Source organism: Bos indicus, chromosome 23 (assembly GCF_029378745.1).
Source record: "Bos indicus isolate NIAB-ARS_2022 breed Sahiwal x Tharparkar chromosome 23, NIAB-ARS_B.indTharparkar_mat_pri_1.0, whole genome shotgun sequence".
NCBI classification, from domain to species: Eukaryota; Metazoa; Chordata; class Mammalia; order Artiodactyla; family Bovidae; genus Bos; species Bos indicus.
The window spans coordinates 39797890-39817753 of NC_091782.1; the positions used below are offsets into that span (position 1 = coordinate 39797890).

The window sequence follows — 19864 nt, forward strand, 5'->3', positions numbered from 1 at the left end:
GCTATGTTTTATTTTCAACTTGAAGTGAAAATTAATTGTTTCAAGACATTTGAGAATTTCATAACTGTGTGAGATAATTGGTCACACCCTAGGGAAATTGCATAAGAAAATATAGCTCTGAGTTCTGCATTTTCATTTTCCCTAAAGATCTCATTCACAGTGATGTCTTAAATAGTAGATAGTTTTATGGGTGATGAGAAAGCAGATCTACCTGTAGAGTGCACTTTCTTTGGCATGGTGAAGGGTTCACAGACCACCACGAAAGAAATTGCTCAAGTCAGGCTTTTTGTTTAGGAGGCAGCAATAGGTTATTGGGGATAGAGGTGACTTGGGAGTGTGTTTTCCTCTCTCTCGTTAAATACACCTTATTTAACCTCTCCATTGTACCCGCTGGGAAACCACTGACGATATTTGTACTTACTGCCTCCCTAGGGACATGAAGTAACCAAACACAGTGTGTGCATGTATGTGTGTATGTGTGTGTAGTTACTTTTTCTTTTTTCTTTTTTAATAAAATGACACTATAGGATCATAGTATAATTGATTCATGCTCCATGCTGATTCGGTTCATATTTCTTGATTGATTGTACTATTTCAAATGTGTAATGTCTAAGAATTTTAAATAATGAGATCTTAAAAAAATGTTAGGATAATGAATGTGGCCTCTTTAAAGCACCATCGTCAACTCAGTTGAATCTCATTTGGGTGAAGATGGGCTAATTTCATTTTTACATTTAGGACAGGTTGCAAATATGCCTATGGGCTTCCCTGGTACCTCAGTGGGTAAAGAATCTGCCTGCAGTGCAGGAGACGCAGGTTTGATTCCTGGATCCACAAGATCTCCTGGAGAAGGAAATGGCAACCCACTCCAGTATTCTTGCCTGGAAAATCCCATGGATGGAGGAGCCTGGCGTGTTGCAGTCCATGGGGTCGCAAAGAGTCGGATACAACTGAAAACTAACACACTTGCCGGCTATATCGGAACTTATGCATTGGTAGACCATCAGTGGGCTAAGTCACTTCAGTTGTGTCTGACTCTGCGATCCTATCGACTATAGCCCGCCAGGCTTCTCTGTCCATGGGATTCTCCAGGCAAGAATACTGGAGTGGGTTACCATGCCCTCCTTCAAGGATCTTCCCAACCCATGAGGAAGTCAGCAGCTGCCCTGGTGGGTCTCCTGGCAGGATTTTGATTGACTTAGTTCTCTATCAACCTCTCCACTCCAGGACAGAGGAGAAAGGAGGAAAAGCCACTTCCAGACCAACCTGTCAGGCGGGTTCTTTACCACAAGCGCCACCTGGAAAGTCCTCAGAGATGGAGGGGTGGTGGTCATCATTTATATATTTTTTACTGAAGGATGTGCGGAGAAATTGATCAAGTCTAATGAATATATTTGAGCATTTCTCCTTGTTGCTGTATTGGGTAGACAGCCTGACGGAAAATAAGAGAGGTGCCATTTAGCACACACGCAGTATTTCATGCTGGACAGGCACCATGCGAATCACTTTACAAGTATTAAGTCATTAAATCTGTGACTCAGTGAATATTAAGTATTAATTCTATGAGGGTAGCTATATTATTATCCACATTTTACAGAAGAATTGGGGGTAGGGGTTAGATAACTAGCCAAAGTTGTACAGCTGTGGGATGAGTTAGGGTAGTATTCAAGTCTCAGCAGTCTGGCTCCAGAGTCTGTGGTCTTAACTCTTTACACCACTAGCTTTCATTACAGTCTGCTGCTTTGTCTACAGATCTGCAGTTTGTTGAATCCATGGACAGAAAAAATGGACAGAAACTGAGAATAAGGAGGGCTGGCAGTACTGGGCTATTTTCTGTAAGAGACTTGAGCATCCACAGATTTTGGCATCTGTTGGGGTCCTAGAACCAATCCCCACAGACTCTGAGGGACAGTGTCCTATTGATCAAATCTGAATGCTTTAACTCATCTCATCACGCTGTTTTTACAATAATGAAAATGAGTCTTGTGGCTAATAGATTCATTGGCCAAAGGCCAATAATAAATGAAAAGATGCTCAACCAGTAGTCAGGAAAATGCAAATTGAAATGAATATTCCACTAGTTCTTTACCTGATTGGAAAAATGGAACAGATTCATAGCATCCAAGTGTGAGGGTAAGGACACATGCTCATATGTAACTCGTGGGAGGGTGGGAGTAAAAAAATTGCTTCAAATTTTTATTTAAAATTTTAAATAAACATTTCATTTGACTGAACTCCTAGGAATTTATCTTGTAGACATAAAATCACCAGTACATAAGGATGCATGTACAAGGAATTTGTTTTTTATCATGCTATTTGTAATGACCCTAAACTGGAAACCACTTGGCAGTTGGAAAATGCTGGCATAAATTATTCTGCATTCCTAATTTTGGAGTTTGGGGAAACTAATCAACAATTCCTCTCCTAGCTAGCATGCATGCATGCTCATGCTCAATTTTTCACTTGTATCTGATTCTTTGCAACTCTGTGCACTGTAGCCCGCCAGGCTCCTCTGTCCATGGGATTCTCCTGGCATGAATACTGGAGTGGGTTGCATTTCCTTCTCCAGAGGATCTTCCCGACCCAGGGATCCAACCTGAGTCTCTTGCATCTCCTGCATTGCAGGCGGATTTTTTATTTTTATTTTTTTAACCACTGAGCCACCTGGGAAGCGAACCAATTAGGAAATAAGACCCAAGGGACAGAGGGAGATCAAAGAATTGTCTTTATTAGTGATAAAGCTGATTGACTGTGTTTCTTATTTCTTTATTCTTGAATGAGATGGACTTATGCTCCCAACTACTGGTGGTGATGGGGGAAGGGCAGCAGGGGAGGGAGCACAGATCAGAGAACGTCCTTGTCTGAATGCAGACTGGCCACTAAAGACCGAAGTCTCCAAGTGAGTCCAGCACACCCAGTGTCTCCTCTCAGACTCACCAGTTGGGCTAGTCATTTCCTCCCTCCCTGGATAGGAGGAAGTGCGGAGTCACAGTGGAGAGAAGGTGGAAATTCTCCTTTTGTATTTTCCCTCCTAGGGAAGGGAGTGTAGATTATTCTTCCTTGTGGAAATCTATGAAGTGGGAAGTGTTCCCCTCTCCTCCAACAACAGTGTTTTGGAATATCATGCAGTGTTAAACAGTATAACAGCTCAGTGTGAGCAGACTTGGGAAGATGTCTGTCATATTTTAAGTGAAAAATTGAGCTATAGGTGACTTTTACATGATTTTATATGATTATATTAAAAGGAGAAACCATGTATATGGGTATATTTTTGTAAATATAGAAAAAAGTATTTAAACACATATTGTAGTTGCTAAGAAGAATGGTGTGTGGAAGGTTTTGGTGATGGGGAAACTGAGCTTTTCCCTTGCATTTCTCTGTATTGTTCAGTTGTTCAAATGAGCATTTATTAATTTTATAAGAAAACGTCTAGTTGAGAGTTGCTATGAGATACATATGGGCTTCCCTGGTAGCTCAGATGGTAAAAAATCTGCCTGCAGTGCAGGAGACCCTGGTTAGATCCCTGGGTCGGGAAGATCTCTGGAGAAGGGAATGACAACCCACTCTAATATTCTTGCCTGGAGAATTCCATGGACAGAGGAGCCTGGCAGGCACCAGTCCATGGGGTCACAAAGGAGTCAGACATGACTGAGTGACTAACACTTCATACTTCACTTCATGATATATATATACACACACACATATATGTATGTATATATACATATTTTCAGATTACTTTTCCATTATAGGTTATTACAGGATATTGAATATTGTTCCCTGTGTTATACAGTAACTACAGGGTAGATCTTGAAATTTCTGATTACAAGAAAAAAAAAGTTGTAACTGTGTGTGGTGATGGATATCAACTAGACTTACTCTGTTGATCATTTTACAATATTTGCAAATACTGAACCATTACATTGTAAACCTGTAAGGGAGTCTTAGTGGCCTAGCTGATAAAGAGCCCGCCTGCCAATGCAGGAGATGCAGGTTCCATCCCTGGGTCAGGAAGATCCCCTGCAGATGGAAATGGCAGTCTACTTCAATATTCTTCCCCGGAGAAGCCCATGGACAGAGGAACCTGGTGGGCTGAAGCCCATGGGGTCACAAACAGTCGGACATGGCTGAGCTACTGACACATGTTGTACACCTGAAACTAATATAATGTTATATGTCAGTTTTATCTCAATTAAAAATACCATAAAGTTGTCTGCAAATATTGCATTGTGTGTTCAGTGGTGCCTTCAGCAGCTGGTGTCCCCCTTCCCTTTGGCAGTTCAGGGGTCTTCACTGAGAACTTGTTTCTAGATGGGCCTGTCGGCTCCCCTGCACCTTGTTTTATTTTCACCCCACACCCAGGTGTGCATGCGTGTGCTCAGTTGCTTCGTTCATGTCCAACTCTTTGTGATCCTGTGGACTGTAGCCCAGCAAGCTCCTTTGTCCATGGGATTCTCCAGGCAGGAATACTGGAGTGGGTTGCCATGCCCTTCTCCAGGGCATATTCCTGACCCACAGATCGAACCTGCGTCTCCTGCATCTTTTGTGTTGCAAGTGGATTCTTTACCACCAAGTCACCAGGGAAGCCCCTACACCCAAGGCTGGTGGGGAGTTTTGGGAGGGTGCGCTGGACTGGAATCAGGCCAGGTTGTTGCTTGGTGACTATGAACTTGGCTGAGTGATTGGCCATCTCTGGGCTCCGCTTTTCTTATCTGAAAAATGAGATGTTGGAATTACATGAGAAGATTGAACTAAATGAATCATTCTAGGGGGGGCTGAGCAGATGGACTCTGAACCCTGTCTCCCCGAGTTTAAATCCCCATATTGCCACTTACTAGGTGTGTGATATTGAGTTTAAACCCCCATTTAAATGTGTGATATTTAGGAAAATTTTGTAACCTATCTATGACTTACAGGCAGAAGGACTTTAGAGCAGTGCTGGAATATATGGGGTTGGTCAAAAGTTCATCTGGGTTTTTCTGTAAGATGTGATGGAAAAACCCAAATGAAGCTTTTAGCCATCCCTCTAAATACTGATAGTGTTAGTCACTCAGTCGTGTCCAACTCTTTGTGATCCCGTGGACTGTAGCCCAACAGGCTTCTCTCTGGAATTCTCCAGGCCAGAATACCAGAGTGGGTTGCCTTTCCCTTCTCCAGGGGGTCTTCCCGACCCTGGCATTGAACCCAGGTCTCCTGCATTGCGGGCGGATTCTCTACCATCTGATCCACCAGGGAAGACTACTCTAAATACTAGCTATTATTAACTGACTAACAATGAAATTAATTCTAATGGGGAAATGGTATCTCCAGGGAGGTGGATGACAGCATGCTTATGGGCAAGGTTTCCCAGGATTCCTCAAATAATCCTGAATTCTATCCAGTCTTCCCTGTCTACTTGGCCAGGGCTTATAAGGATGTGGTTTATGAGGTGGGAGGCAAGCTAGAGGGATATCCTTAAAAGATACTACCCACCTATATTAAGGTTTTTCTTTGCCATGGCTAAAGAGGTGGCTTAAGTATTTTCCCCTTTGTATACACTGGAGTCAGTTTCTAAAGGGTTTTCATTGTAAATTATAATAAATGCATGGCATGATGTTTACAGAATAAGGTCAGCCATGAGTCTTCCTGTACAATTTAAACCCTAAACAAGTATATAGGATACTGTTCTGAGAAGGTGTTTAGTTGCTAAATTGTGTCCGACTCTTCTGCAACCCCATGGACTGTATCCTGTCCAGCTCATCTGTTGATGGGATTTCCCGGGGAACTATACTGGAGTGGGTTGCTATTTCTTTCTCCAAAGGATCTTCCTGGATCAGGGATCGAACCTGCGTCTCTTACATTGCAGATGGGTTCTTTACTGCTGAGCCACCAGGGAGGGTTATCTCATTCCAGAAGGACTGGATGACTTACTCTGAACTAGTGGAAAGAGGCTTGTTAAGTGAGTATAAAAAGTTGGGGAGCAGGACTTCCCTGGTGGTCCAGTGGTTTAGACTTTGCCTTCTGATGCAGAGGGTGTGGATTTAATCCCTGGTTGGAGAGCTGAGATCCCACATGCCTTAGGGCCAAAAAACCAGAACATAAAACAGAAGCAATATTGTAACAAATTCAATAAAAACTTTAAAAATAGTCCATATTAAAATTTTTTTTTAAAAGCTCAGAGAGAAAGTTTGCACAAGTTGAAGAGTTGTTGGAAATGACTTTGAGCAGCTTAATTAAAGCCTCCCCCTGGACAAGCCTGACGTCTTGGGAGACAACCACAGGCAATGACTAAGCATCTCGCTTTAACTCCTGGAGCTGCCCTGGAGCTGAGTGTTTGGGGCCATTTACTTTATGTCTTAGTTTCCTCAGTAATCCTTGAGGATTGTTGGGAAGATTCAGTGAGATGATAGGGGTGAAGTGGTAAAGAATCTCCTTGCCGATGCAGGAGATGAGGGTTCCATCCCTGAATCAGAGAATCCCCTGGAGGAGGAAACAGTAACCTGCTCCAGTGTTCATGCCTGGGAAATTCCATGGACAGAGGAGCCTGGCAGGCTACGGTCCATGGGGTTGCAAAAGAGTCGGAAGCAACCGAGTGACTGAGCACATACATTTAGAAAAACAGCCTGTATTTGTGTTGCTCAGTACACATACATGCTCAATCAGTGCCAATTGTTACTACTTACACGTGTGTGTTCGAAACAAAAGGCTGAGGGGTCATGAACTTTCTCAACAAGTGTGAACCCTTTGTGGGCTAATGAGCTTTTGACCTAAGTAGGAGCAGGGAGGCCAGGGCACTGTTGGGAAGCCCTCTCAGTCCCGTTTGCAGTGGGCTGAGACGTACCTCCAGGCGAGGAGGGGGCATCCCTCACAGTTTGGTTTGGGTGTTGCTAACTTCCCACCTGCAGGCACAAGGAAAATGAGGTCTGTTTCATTCCTTGTCTTTGAGTCGAGGGTTTTTTGTTGGGAAGTGTTACAGGCCAAATTATGTTCCTGCAAAAACCCAGTTCTGAAGTCCTAACTCCCAGATGGTTGGATGGCATCACTGACCCAATGGAGGTGAGTTTGAGCAAACTCCGGGAGGTGGTGAAGGACAGAGAAGTCGGGTGTGTTGCAGTCCGTGGGCTCGCAAAGATTCAGACATGACTGAGTGAGTGAACAACAAACAACCACCTCCAGTATCTTAGAACGTGACTGTATTTGGAGATAGTATCTTTCAAGAGGTCACTGAGTTAAATGAGGTCTTTGGGAAGACCCTCTGGGAGGGAGATGTCGACCGTCTGCAAGCCAAGGAGAGAGGCCTCAGAAGAAAACAACCCTGCTGCCATCTTGAATTCAGGGCTTCCAGAATTGTGAGGCAACAAGGTTCTGTTGTTGAAGCCCTCCAGTCTGTGATACTTTGACATGGCAGCCCTAGCAAACTAATACAGGCAGCTACTGAATTCTCCCCAGAGTGATAGTATTTCTGGGCAGACTATTTGAAGGTGAAGGAAGTGATATAGTATCTTCAGTGGGGACATAGGCCAGGTTTTAAATTCTGGCTCTGTTGCTCACTGGCTTTGTGAATTCAGCCTTTGTTTTTTCTTTTCCTCCTGTGTAAAGCAGGAGTAAGCTACTTCATAAAGTTGTGAAGCTGAAAGGACTTCGTCTGTATAGTTTATTACTCTGCCTGACACTTAGTAAGCACTCAAAAAAATAGTGTTGTTACAATGAGACGGAATATCAGTTAGGAGTTTGGTTATAAATTTGCACATTGATGATCACTTTTAAGTACTGTTTGCTTACCTACAAGCTTGGAAAATGGCTTATCACAGATTTGAAGGTGTTTCTTGCTGACCTCCCAAGGAGCTTGGAATTAAAGTCTGACAAGGATGTCTTTGAAAGTGCAAAGTAGCTAAAGAGTATGGTACAGCCACTTTTTGTTTTGTGGTACAGAAAGGAATTGCATTTTTTGTTCTCTTCCCCAGCCACATTCATTTGTAGGAGGCAATGCAAAAGAGCACTGTTTGTGAGAGAGGGACGGCTTGCCTTTAAATAAGGAATTGTTTAATTAGGTTGGTTTCGTCTTGGGGCATATAAGGCAGTGCTGCTGAGAAAAACATTCCAGGCCTGAACAGCTGCCTTTGTCTCATTGGTGAGCTGCCGGTAAATCACTGTGGTAGGGAAATAATTTTGGATTGTTAATATTTGCTGTTTGTTAAAAATAGCCAGCTTGCATCTCTTCATTAGGAGGAAGGCAGTGTTTTGCGCTCCTGGCAAAGTTTGGGGGCTTTTTTTTTGGAACATAAATCCCCAAGAAATGCCTTTCAAGCAGCACATGAGAGCAGAAAGATCAAAAACTTCCACTGGAAGATTGCAGCTCATTGTGATTGTTCTTCCCTGTGGCTGGTAAAGAATCCGCCTGCAATGCAGGAGACCCTGGTTCCATCCCTGGGTTGGGAAGATCCCCTGGAGGAAGGCATGCAAGCCACTCCAGTATTCTTGCCTGGAGAATCCCCATGGACATAGGTGCCTGGCGGGCTACAGTCCATGGGGTCATGAAGAGTCTGACACGACTGAGCGACTAAGCACTAAGTGATGGGCCTTTGGTGAAATAAGTCAAACCCTTGGGCATGTATTTTTTTTTTTTTTTTAAATGGGAGGATAATTGCTTTACAATATTGTGTTAGTTTCTGCCATACATGACTCAGCCATAGATATGTTGAATTCATATGTCCGTTGAACTCCCTCCCACCTCCCTGGGCACATGTTTTATTTCCTTGCCGTGACTTTGAAATCTTGCGAGAGTGGTGGAAATTGAGGTCTTGCTGAATACGGGTTGTGTTTGATCAAAACAGCTGTGCTATACCATTTCCTTCTGCAGAACGGCCTGGGCAATGCTTTCCTTGTGAAGGGCGTGTTGTTGGACATCACGAATGGAAATGCGGCTTGCTTTCCTGCTCTAGAGGGAGGGCATCAGTAGAAAAACAAAAATTTGGCACACCTTCCTTTTCAATATGAACATGTAAAAGTGTTCGTTGCTCAGTCGTGTCCGACTCTTTGCTACCACATGGACTGTAACCCGCCAGGCTCCTCTGTCCATGGGATTTCCAAGAACAATGGAGTGGGTTGCCATCCCCTTCTCTAGGGGATCTTCCTGACTCAGTGATCAAACCTGGGTCTCCTGCATTGCTGGCAGATTCTTTAGTATCTGAAACCACCAGGGAAGGGTTTATTAAAAGTAAAGCTATCTATTTTCATCTTCTTTGCCCATCTTCATGGTTAACTCCTGACATTTTGCTGCCTGTAAAAAGCACGTTTTTCTTTAAGATGAAGTTTTTTTCAAGTTTATGCCTAATTCCTCCCTAAACTTGATATATATAGTAAGTGCTAATAAATGCAGCCCTGAGGATAGAGTAAGCAGAATTAAATAAGAATTGTTATGAGTTTAAGCGCCCTGATTGTGTGTGGTGTTGTGTGTATGAGAAATTCCATATGGAAATTGCAATTATAAATTGGAAAAAAGTTTACAAAGAATTTGCCAAGATCCCTGCCATCCTGATAAAACAGCCATATTCAATTTTACATGTCTTTGCCTTTTCACATGCTACTATTGTTTAAAATATAGTTGTACATATCTATACAGTTTTATCTTTTGCTTTTTATTAGTTATAGCAAATGTTTTTCATTTTATTATAGGTGCTTTGTAAGGCCCATTTTTAATACTGTTATACTGAACAGTACCATTAATTACTATCTATTATCCTACATGTAGGTAGATTTTGCTTCATTTTGTCTCATAAATACTATCTTTTGGCATTAAGCTTTTTGTCATTCCAATGAATAAATTTCCAGGAGTTGGTCAGAAGTGTTACTTGTAGTAACTACTATCTACCATATTCCTTTTGAAAGGACTATGGTGCCAGGTGTATCCTTTTTTTTCACATGTTAACCAGTGTCTTTACTAATTGTTGAACTTTTAGTTTGCTTCTTCTTGCCATTAGAAATAATATTGAGGTGTCTTTTTTGTGTTTGTATTAAAAATTTGGTGCACATTTCTAATAGGTAATTGTGGTTTTAAAATTTACAGTCACACAGACTGGATAGGAGGGGAGTTTGGGGGAGAATGGATACATGTTTATGATGTATAGCTGAGTCTCTTTGCTGTTTACCTGAACTTATCAAAACATTGTTAATCATCTATATTCCAATATAAAGCAAAATATTAAAAAAATAAGATTTACAGCCACAGACAGATAATACAAAAAAATAGAACTTTAAACATTTTTCCCTACTAAACTTAATTTAGTTTTCAAGCTGAATTGCCAGTTTTAGTCAACTCACTTCCTGTTTAAGGCTATGAAGGTTTGTCTCCCTCTACACCTGGGAATGAGTTGCAGGCTTTTGTGTTCTTGGCAGGCATCGGGTGCCTGTGCCATTGGGACTTTGCTGGTTTCTACTCCATCTTTGTGTTCCTCTAGAGTGCTTCTCTATACAGTTGGCCATCTCCCCCGGCTGCATTCTGAGAAGCCAGGCAACCATCTCTTCTACTGTGATACCTGCATGCTTCCTCTAGGCTTTTCTAGGAATCCCATCCACTTAATGGTCTGAGCATCTTTCCTTTTACCCTTTTGTCCGGGTGTCTAAGTGCTGGTCCTGTGTGGTTCTATGCTAAGTCGCTATGTCTAACTCTTTGTGACCCTGTGGACTGTAGCCCACCAGGCTCCTCTGCCCATGGGATTCTTCAGGCAAGAATACTGGAGTGGGTTGCCATGCCCTCCTCCTCGGGATCTTCTTGACCCATGGATTGAACCCGCAGCTCCTGCATTACAGGCAGATTCTTTACTGCTGAGCCACTGGGGAAGCCCCAAGTGCTAGTTCAACCCCATGGAATCTCTCCTTCAGTCTGCTGGCCAAACACTTTTATCAACTTTTGTGCCAAAAAATAGCTCTTATATCATTAAGAGCTTTTCTCCCCTCTGGGATTATGGTAAAACTCCATGCTTTAAATTCTTCAGTTTTGCTCTTCAGCTATGAAGATAAGCTTTCAGAATTAAAAAGGAAAAAGAAAAACTTTCCTAAGGTTCTGGAGACTGTTTTGACTTTCAGATTTATCTCTGCTTTAGGTTTAGAAAGCTCGACTCAGGAACTGGAAAACCCAGGGATTGCCTCTCTCATCCTGGGCTGCATGGCTTGTCCCTGGGGGAGAAAGGAATGTGGAGGGCTTAGGCAGCTGCTTGAATGATGGGTGGGAAAGGGAATCAGTCCAAGGCCAACAAAGAGACTGGGGAAGCCAGTTCTTAACAACACAGCCGTTTAGTGCTGTGACTTAACCGGGGACTGTGTGTTAAGTTTATCGAATGCGCAGTTTGTGTGTTGTTATTGTTCAGTGGCTAAGTTGTGTCCAACTCTTTCTGACCCCATGGACTGCAGGGCACCAGGCTTCCCTGTCCTTCACTATCTCCCAGAGTTGGCTCAAACTCATGTCCATTGAGTCGGTAATGCCATCCAGCCATCTCATTTCTGTTGCCTCCTCCTCCTCCTGTGATAATTTAGTGGATATAGAATAATATTAATAGCAAGTACTTGTCAGTGCCAGGACTGTTTTGAGCAATCTTCTACATTAACTTCTTTAGTCCTCAAAACAACTTGAGAAGGACGACTACTATTTTTTTTTTTTTTTTTGTCCATACCACGTGGCATGAGGGATCTTAGTTCCCTGACCAGGGATTGAACCCTGCATTGGGAACGTGGAGTTTTAACCACTGGACCAGTTGGGAAGTCCCTAGTACTACTGTTATTACCTCCACCACATGCTCTAGGAGCCAAGATGAAATGAGCTTTGTAACTCTTCACCCTGTAAGTGGTGAGGCTGGGTCTTGCAGCCCGGTAAGACTGTTGTTGAGTCTCTGAGTCGTGTTTGACTCTTGTGACGCCATGGCCTGTAGCCCACGAGCCCACCAGGCTCCTCTGTCCATGGAATTCTCCAGGCAAGAATACTGGAGTGTGTTGCCATTTCCTACTCCAGGAGATCTTCCCAACCCAAGGATCAAACTCCTGTCTCCATTGGCAGGTGGATTCTTTACCACTGAGCCATCAGGGAAGCCCTGGTTCTATTTCTGGTCAGGGACTGGGAGGTGACAAGTACTTAATCTGATTATTATTGAAGGGAAATCCTTTTCTCTTGTATTTGTGACACTTTTGGCTTTCTTCTTTCAGGAGTTTGATCATTTCATAAAAGGTGGTTCTTTTCCTATTTAGGAAGGCATCATCTCTTTACTGTTTTGGTTTGTTCATATATTAATATGTATTTCCTCATTAATTTAGCTGTTTCTCTGATGAGGATAAAGAAACCTTCATTTCAACTACTTGGAATCACGAGGGTTTAAAATCTGTATTATCTCAGGTCAGTGACTTGCTTTCCAGAGTTGTGTTATTTAAAAAAAAATTTTTTTTAACTTATTTGGCTGTGATGTATCTTAGTTGCGATACATGGGGTCTTCATTGTGGGATGTGGGGTTTAGCTCCCTGACCAGGGATCAAACCTAGGCCCCCTGCACTGAGAGCACAGTGTTAGCCACTGGACCACCAGGGAAGTCCTGGAGCTGTGTCGTTTTAAAAACCTATTTATTGTGAAAAAGGTTAAACATAAAGGTGAACATGGAGATGTCAGTAGAGCAAACTTTTCAAGTGCCCAACACACAGCCTCAACAATTTTAAACTCATGGCCAGCCTGGTTTCATCTATACCAGGGTTCTTCACCTTAGCAGTATTGACATTTTAGACTGGAAAAGTCTTTGGATGGGAGGCTCTCCTGTGCCTTGTAGGATATTTAGCAGGATCCCTAGCCTCTACCTACTAGATGCCAGGAGCACTACACCCCTCCCCGCGTCCTGGTTATGACAACCGGAAGTGTTCCCTGGGGAGCACACCCTCCCGAGTTGAGGGCCACTGACTTATACTCACTCCACTCTCCCTCCCTGTAAGATTATTTGGAAGTAGATCCCATAGATTAAATCAAACCCGTTTGTGGATTTATTTCTGAAATGTAACATTGTATGTAAAATATAACGTCTAGTTTTGTTAACCCTTCAGAGAGGAAAGGAGGAAAGATCTAACAATGTTTGTGTATGAATTGTTGCCAGGTAGCCACTCTTGGCTGGAGAGATGGTCATAGTTCCTACCAGCTACCAGTATTGATATGAACTAGGAAACAGAAAGAAATGGTATTGTGCTCCAGCCTGTGTATATTTTTAAAAGTGTAATGTATACATGATACAGGGTTTCCCATTTTAAAGCATGTAGTACAATTCAGTGGCAGTAAGTACACCCACTCTGTCATGTAACTATTTCCAAATCATCCATCTCCAGAACTCTCTTCATCTTGTAAAACTGAAACTCCATATCCATTCAGTAATAATCCTATTCTCTCCACCCCTCAGTTCCTGGCAAGCACCATTCTGCTTTCAGTCTTGATAAATTTTATTTTTCTAGGTACCTCATATGAAGTGAAGTGAAGGTCAGTCAGTCATGTCCGACTCTTTGCAACCCCATGGACTATACAGTCCATGGCATTCTACAGGCCAGAATACTGGAGTGGGTAGCCTTTCCCTTCTCCAGGGGATCTTCCCAACCCAGGGATCAAACCTAGGTCTCTTGCATTACAGGCGGATTCGTTACCAGCTGAGCTATGAGGGAAGCCTGGTACCTCATATAAGTGGAATCAGATATCTGTCCTGTGTCTGGATTATTTCACTTAGGATAATATCTTCCAGGTTTATCTGTGTTGTAGCATGTGTCAGAATTTCCCCCATTTTAAGGTTGAACAATATTCCATTGTATGTATTTATACCACATTTTACTTATCCATTTATCTGTTGATAGACATTTGGGTTGTCTCTGCCTTTTGAATGTTGTGAATAATGCTGCTCTAAACCTGGTGGGCAGATATCTCTCCAGGACCCTGCTTTCAGTTCTTTTGGGTATACGCCCCAAAGTGGAATTGCTGTATTATAATTTTTTGAAGAACCACAGTACTGTTTTCCATAGCAGCTGTACCATTTTCGATTCCCACCAGCAGTGTACAAGGATTCTAATTTCTCTAAATCCTTGCCAATGCTCATTATTTTGTTTTTAAAGTAATTACCATCCTAATGGGTGTGACGTGGTATCTAATTGTGGTTCAGGGTGTACCTTTTAGGATGTTCCTCTAGTCATTGAAAAGTAATTCTGCCAGAACCTTCCTGCTGGAACTAAGTGCTGCCATTGTGTATTTTCACTTTCGCCTTAGAATAGGTTGCTCTGGAACCCTGAGGTTCCAGTTTGCTCTGGAACATCTGAGGACTGACTAGAGACTCATTGTTGGGAAGAAGGTTGGAGGGGTGGGTTGTGTTTGTGTATAGGGGGGAAACTTTTAATCCATTGTGAAGTGTTGCATTTGGGCACCAAGAGTTCAGGGAAAAGATGCTGGTCAGATGTGGAATCAGAGACCATTAATGGCTGGAAGAGCCATGAAAGACCACTTCAAAAGGAATTGATTTATTCAGATACTATGTCCTTGATCCCTTCTAAAAGCAAACTGATGCTGAAGTTTTCATTCTGAATACTCTGACAAGTCTAAAGTACTTTTCTAGGGTTAATTTTTTTTTTCTCTAGGGTTAATTTAATGGTTAAACCTTTCAATATATTTTGTGTTAAGTCCCTTGCTCTTTCCTAAGAGTATCAGTTCAGTTTAGTTTGGTCGCTCAGTTGTGTCTGACTCTTGGCGACCCCATGGACCAGCATGCCAGGCCTCCCTGTCCATCACCAACTCCCGGAGCCTACTCAAACTCATGTCTATTGAGTTGGTGATGCCATCCAACCATCTCATCCTCTGTTGTCCCCTTCTCCTCCTGCCTTCAATCTTTCCCAGCATCAGGGTCTTTTCAAATGAGTCAGTTCTTTGCATCAGGTGGTCAAAATATTGGAGTTTCAGCATCAGTCCTTCCAATGAATATTCAGGACTGATCTCCTTTAGGATAGACTGGTTTGATCTCCTTGCAGTCCAGGAGATTCTCAAGAGTCTTCTCCAACACCACACTTCAAAAGCATCAATTCTTCGGCACTCAGCTTTCTTTGTAGTCCAACTCTCACATCCATACATGACTACTGGAAAAATCATAGCCTTTGACTAGACGGATCTTTGTTGGCAAAGTAATATCTGCTTTTTAATATGCTGTCTAGGTTGGTCATAACTTTTCTTCCAAGGAGCAAGTGTCTTTTAATTTCATGGCTGCAGTCACCATCTACAGTGATTTTGGAGCCCCCCAAAATAAATTCTCTCACTCTTTCCACTGTTTCCCCATTTATTTGCCATGAAGTGATAGGACTGGATGCTATTATCTTTGTTTTCTGAATGTTGAGCTTTAAGCCAACTTTTTCACTCTCCTCTTTCACTTTCATCAAGAGGCTTTTTAGTTCCTCTTCACTTTCTGCCATAGGAGTGGTGTCATCTGCATATCTGAGGTTATTGATATTTCTCCCATCAATCTTGATTCCAGCTTGTGCTTCATCCAGCCCAGCGTTTCTCATGATGTACTCTGCATACCTAAGGGTATTAGGAAATTATAAATATTTTATAGTTTCTTTTAGGTAAAATATTTTTGAGAGAGAGGTCATTGAGATTTTTCTAAGGAAATATAGTGCCTATTTTACATAACTAGATAGTTTTGATATTGAAAGTTTAATACAGGGCTGTCTCTTTTTCTGAGCGTCTTTGAAATACCCCCTTGGATTTGGGCAATCTCTTATTTGGTGTTAATTTAAAATGAGAAAAATTAGAGTCAGAAAACAGCTGATGAGGGACTTCTCTGGTTAAGATTTCACTCCCTGCAGCGGGTTGCAGGTTTGATCCTTGGTCGGGGAGCCAAGATCCCATATACCTCAGGGCCAAAAAACCAAAACATAAAGCAGAAGCAATATTATAACAAGTTCAATAAAGACTTAAAAAAAAAACAGTCCATATTTAAAAAAAAATTTTAAAGCCCCCCACAAACCAACTGGTGATTGTTTTGGAAAAGCATTTGCTTTCTTAGGTACCAGTGAGGGTAGGTACCAGTGAGGGAAAGGGCTTCCCTTGATATCTCAGTTGGTAGAGAATCTGCCTGCAATGCAGGAGACCCTGGTTTGATTCCTGGGTCAGGAAGATCCGCTGGAGAAGGGATAGGCTACCCACTCTGGTATTTTTGGGCTTCCCTTATGGCTCAGCCAGTAAAGAATCTGCCTGCAATGTGGGAGACCTGGGGTCGATCCCTGGGTTGGGAAGATCCCCTGGGGAAGGGAAAGGCTACCCACTCCAGTATTCTGGCCTGGAGAATTCCATGGGGTTTCACATGGAGATTCCATGTGTAATCCTTGGGGTTGCAAAGAGTTGGACACAACTGAGCAACTTTTACTTCACTTCACTTCACAGTGAGGGAAGCCTCAAGGATTTGATTCATCGGCATCTCAAAAAGAATACGTTCTTTATCTTAGGATAATGCTAAGGGCTGAGGGTAGGGAAGACGCTCAGCAAAGTGACCTCACAGTCAACTAAGGCTCTTTCCAATAAGAAGTCTCCAGTTTGTCGATGGGAAAGCAGCTTTGCCTCATCTCAAAGGACTGGAGAAGAAACCTTTGGGTTGGTCACTTCTTCTACCAGATGAGGGTATGGTTATCTTTTAACATCCTCCAAACGAGTGCTCTACCGAGCAAAACATCCATGTCTGAGAGGCATCTTGATGTAGAGTCTGCAAGGAGGAGGGAAAGAAAATCCACACTTGGGCCAAACAGCAAAGGTTCTGATTCTCACTTCCCCGTCCAGGTGAATTTCGTGGCCTGCCAGCTCTCTGCTCTGTGTGCTGCTTTCTGGTTCCGCCTCTACTTGAGTCCCGGTGAAACCAGTCCTGCTGTCCGGCATGCATTTGCCACCATTTTTGGCATCTATTTTGTCATCTTTTGTTTTGGCTGGTGAGTATGAACCTCCTACGTTCTAAATGTTTATCATTTGAGTGTTTTGTGGAGATATTCTTGGCATTTCCCAGACACTAAGGAAGAAAAAATATGACATTTACTCTTATTGTAAAATAATGGGGATATTGCAGGAATCTCCAGAAACTGAAACCAATAAATTGACTCTAATAGAAGTTAATTCAGTGAATTTTTCTTAAAATTAGACTTCTGCTGATCTCACCCAAGATCATGTAAATGGAATTTTCCTAGCAAGGAACTTTTCCTAACTGTTATAGCTATTGGTGTTTTTCTTGCATCACTGCTAGAGATAGTGGCATTAATCCTGCACTTAGAGTAGAAGAAAAGTTTTAGGGCCAGTCTTCGGGAATGTGTCCTCCTTTAGCAGGGAAAGCCTTTTCTCTGCTAGGTAAGCTGGGCAGATCTCATGGGAGGGATACTTCTTGGGGAAGAAGTTCTAGAAATAAACATTTCTAGAAGTTCAACTTGAGGGAATTTGTTCAGAGTAGTAGCTTATGGCTCCTCCTCCTCCAGTGAAAATTTGAGAAAGGATGATGAGTATTTTGAATCACCCCAAGGTCAAAGTGTTGGTGTCTGGGGCAGCTCAGTTTTGGTCTTGATACTTTAAAGTTAGAAAGAACTCTCTTCTCTGCAGTTGGAGATCTATGTCATGACTTCCTAGTGTCGTTTCAAGGTATCTTATTTGCATAGAATGAAAATACTTGATTTATTTTCTCTTAAATAAACATGAGTTGACTGATCACTTGATTTTTGGTGGGAGTGGAGGTGGAGACAGCCAAGAGGTATGTTAATATGAAATACGTTCGGTGTCCTCCCTTTCTCCCCACAATGTCCTGCAGGTATTCTGTGCATCTTTTTGTGCTGGTGTTAATGTGCTATGGAATCATGGTCACTGCAAGCATATCCAATATTCACAGGTAAGACCCTGGGGATGAACAATGCAAGGTGAGCTCTTTCATGATCTTTGAAATCTGTTTCCAGGATGAAGAGATGCCTTCTCCATTAGCCACATATGGTATATCCTAAGTTCTCTGGGATATCTGAAGGGAGGGATGGAAAACCTTAAATTCTGGGGGTCTTTGGAGAAAGCTGTTTGGGAAAAAAAAGTGTGATGCAAACTGGGACTCAGGGGAAAGAGAGTTTATCAGAATTAGGCAGCCTCATTTGTCATGGCACCAACCTGGAAAGTGGTCACCTTATGGAATACTACTCAGCCATGAAAAAGAATGAGTGATTGCCTCACACAGTGCCATGGATGAATCTCATCATCAATGTGCTGGATGAAGGAGATCCCACGAATTCTCTTCTCAAAAAAGCAAACTAAGCTGTAGTGACAGAAATCAGATTGGGGTAACTGGCAGCAAGATGGCTCAGGGAGATGTGAAAGGGATCATGAGAGGTGTGAAGCAGCCTGGGGAGGGGGTGATGGATATGTCTGTTATCTTGAACTTGGCTCTGATTTTCTGAGTATGACATGTGTCAAAACTTTGGATACTTTAAATGTGCCCAAAGAAGTGTTAAAAAGGGAAGAAATATTCTTACTATGATATTTTGATTTCAAAGTGCAGAAGTAATTTAATTCTACCTTGAAGGCTGCATGCTTGGACAATCCAGGAAAATACCTGGAGTGGCTGTCTTGTATTGTCTCTGATTCCTGTGGTCTTTCTGAAACCTCAGAATTAATTCAGCCTCTCAGTAACACTGGAATGTGAGCTCTGTGAAAACACAGACTTTTCTCTCCACTGTTGTAGCCTCAGAGCCTAGAACAATACCTGGCACAAGTAAAGACTCAGTAAATATTTGTGGAATGAATGGCTGAATATACTTGAAGACACATTCATGCTTCAATGGCTTCATTTTTGATAACTTCTCTGGAAAAGCAAATGCCTTATTTCAACCTCGGAAAACTCTTTGATTAATAAGACTATTGGCACAATAGTTTTCCTTCTTAAAAGAATTGGAATTTAATTTTTTAGTGTATCATCTTGTAATTACTTCCAATAAAATTTTGGTTTGCAAGGGAAAATATTTTTGCCTGCTTTTAACTTGGATAGTCACTTAACTTTGTGTTCGAATGAACTTGGGAAATTTGAATTCTAGTCATCTCTCTGCTAAGTGTCTTCCTTAAAGAGGATAGAGTCATTCCTTCAGAAGGGAAATAAGAAATCGGTATTTCTATAATTTGTTAAGAATGGATTTGGGAAATGCTTCATGTTATGACAAAATGCTTTTTTTTTCAGTAGGAGGTAAAAATGCGTGGCTTTTCCTCCACTTGACACTGGAATTAAATGATGAATAAAAATGTCACATCTCTAAAGCAGATTTCCAGCTACCTTACAAACTATAATTTGTCAGTTCTCCCTGCATCTGTGTGATGCTGGTGAGGGGAGGTCCATTTTTCAGAGAGTCCAGCTGTATTTCCAGGCTTGCTGTGTTAGTCTCCAGCCAGGAGTGGAATCCTCCGGCGTTGGTAGGGAGAGCCCTTCACGGGCAGGCTCTGACTATTTCTTCATGATAACATTGTGGTAGCAGAGGGCCGTGTCCTAAGACTGGAAAGAAAAAAATGCCAGAACAAGTTCTTCTCCTTTTTCTGTGCTTGTGTGGTTGCCAGGACTGCCGAAGTCAGGAGTGGCTCACATTTCCCCATGGAGGGAAGTTGTTTCCTCTTGCTGCTGGGAAAGAACACCAGGCAGGGGTCAGGAAACCTGGCTGTTTCCAGCAGCATGAGGTTGGAAAAGCCAGGCGGCTTCTTTGCGTGTCGGGCTTCCCGCCTATGCGATGTGGGGTTTGTCGTGGTGTTTGTTGTTTAGTTGCTGAGTTTTGTCCGATTCTTTGTGACGTCATGGACCGTAGCCTGCCAGGCTCCTCTGTTCATGGGATTTCCTAGGCAAGAACACTGGAGTGG

The 19864-nt window shown here is 42.4% G+C and overlaps 1 protein-coding gene across 2 annotated transcripts in view; it reads left to right on the forward strand.

Moving 5' to 3' along the window:
* MBOAT1 (membrane bound O-acyltransferase domain containing 1) overlaps positions 1–19864 on the forward strand; it is a 111026-nt gene that overhangs the window by 41479 nt on the left and 49683 nt on the right. For both annotated transcript variants that reach the window (XM_070778321.1, XM_070778322.1), the window contains exons 2-3: positions 16793–16938; positions 17799–17876. In XM_070778321.1, the coding sequence (XP_070634422.1) occupies positions 16793–16938; positions 17799–17876 (224 nt within the window). The remainder of the gene's footprint in view (positions 1–16792; positions 16939–17798; positions 17877–19864) is intronic.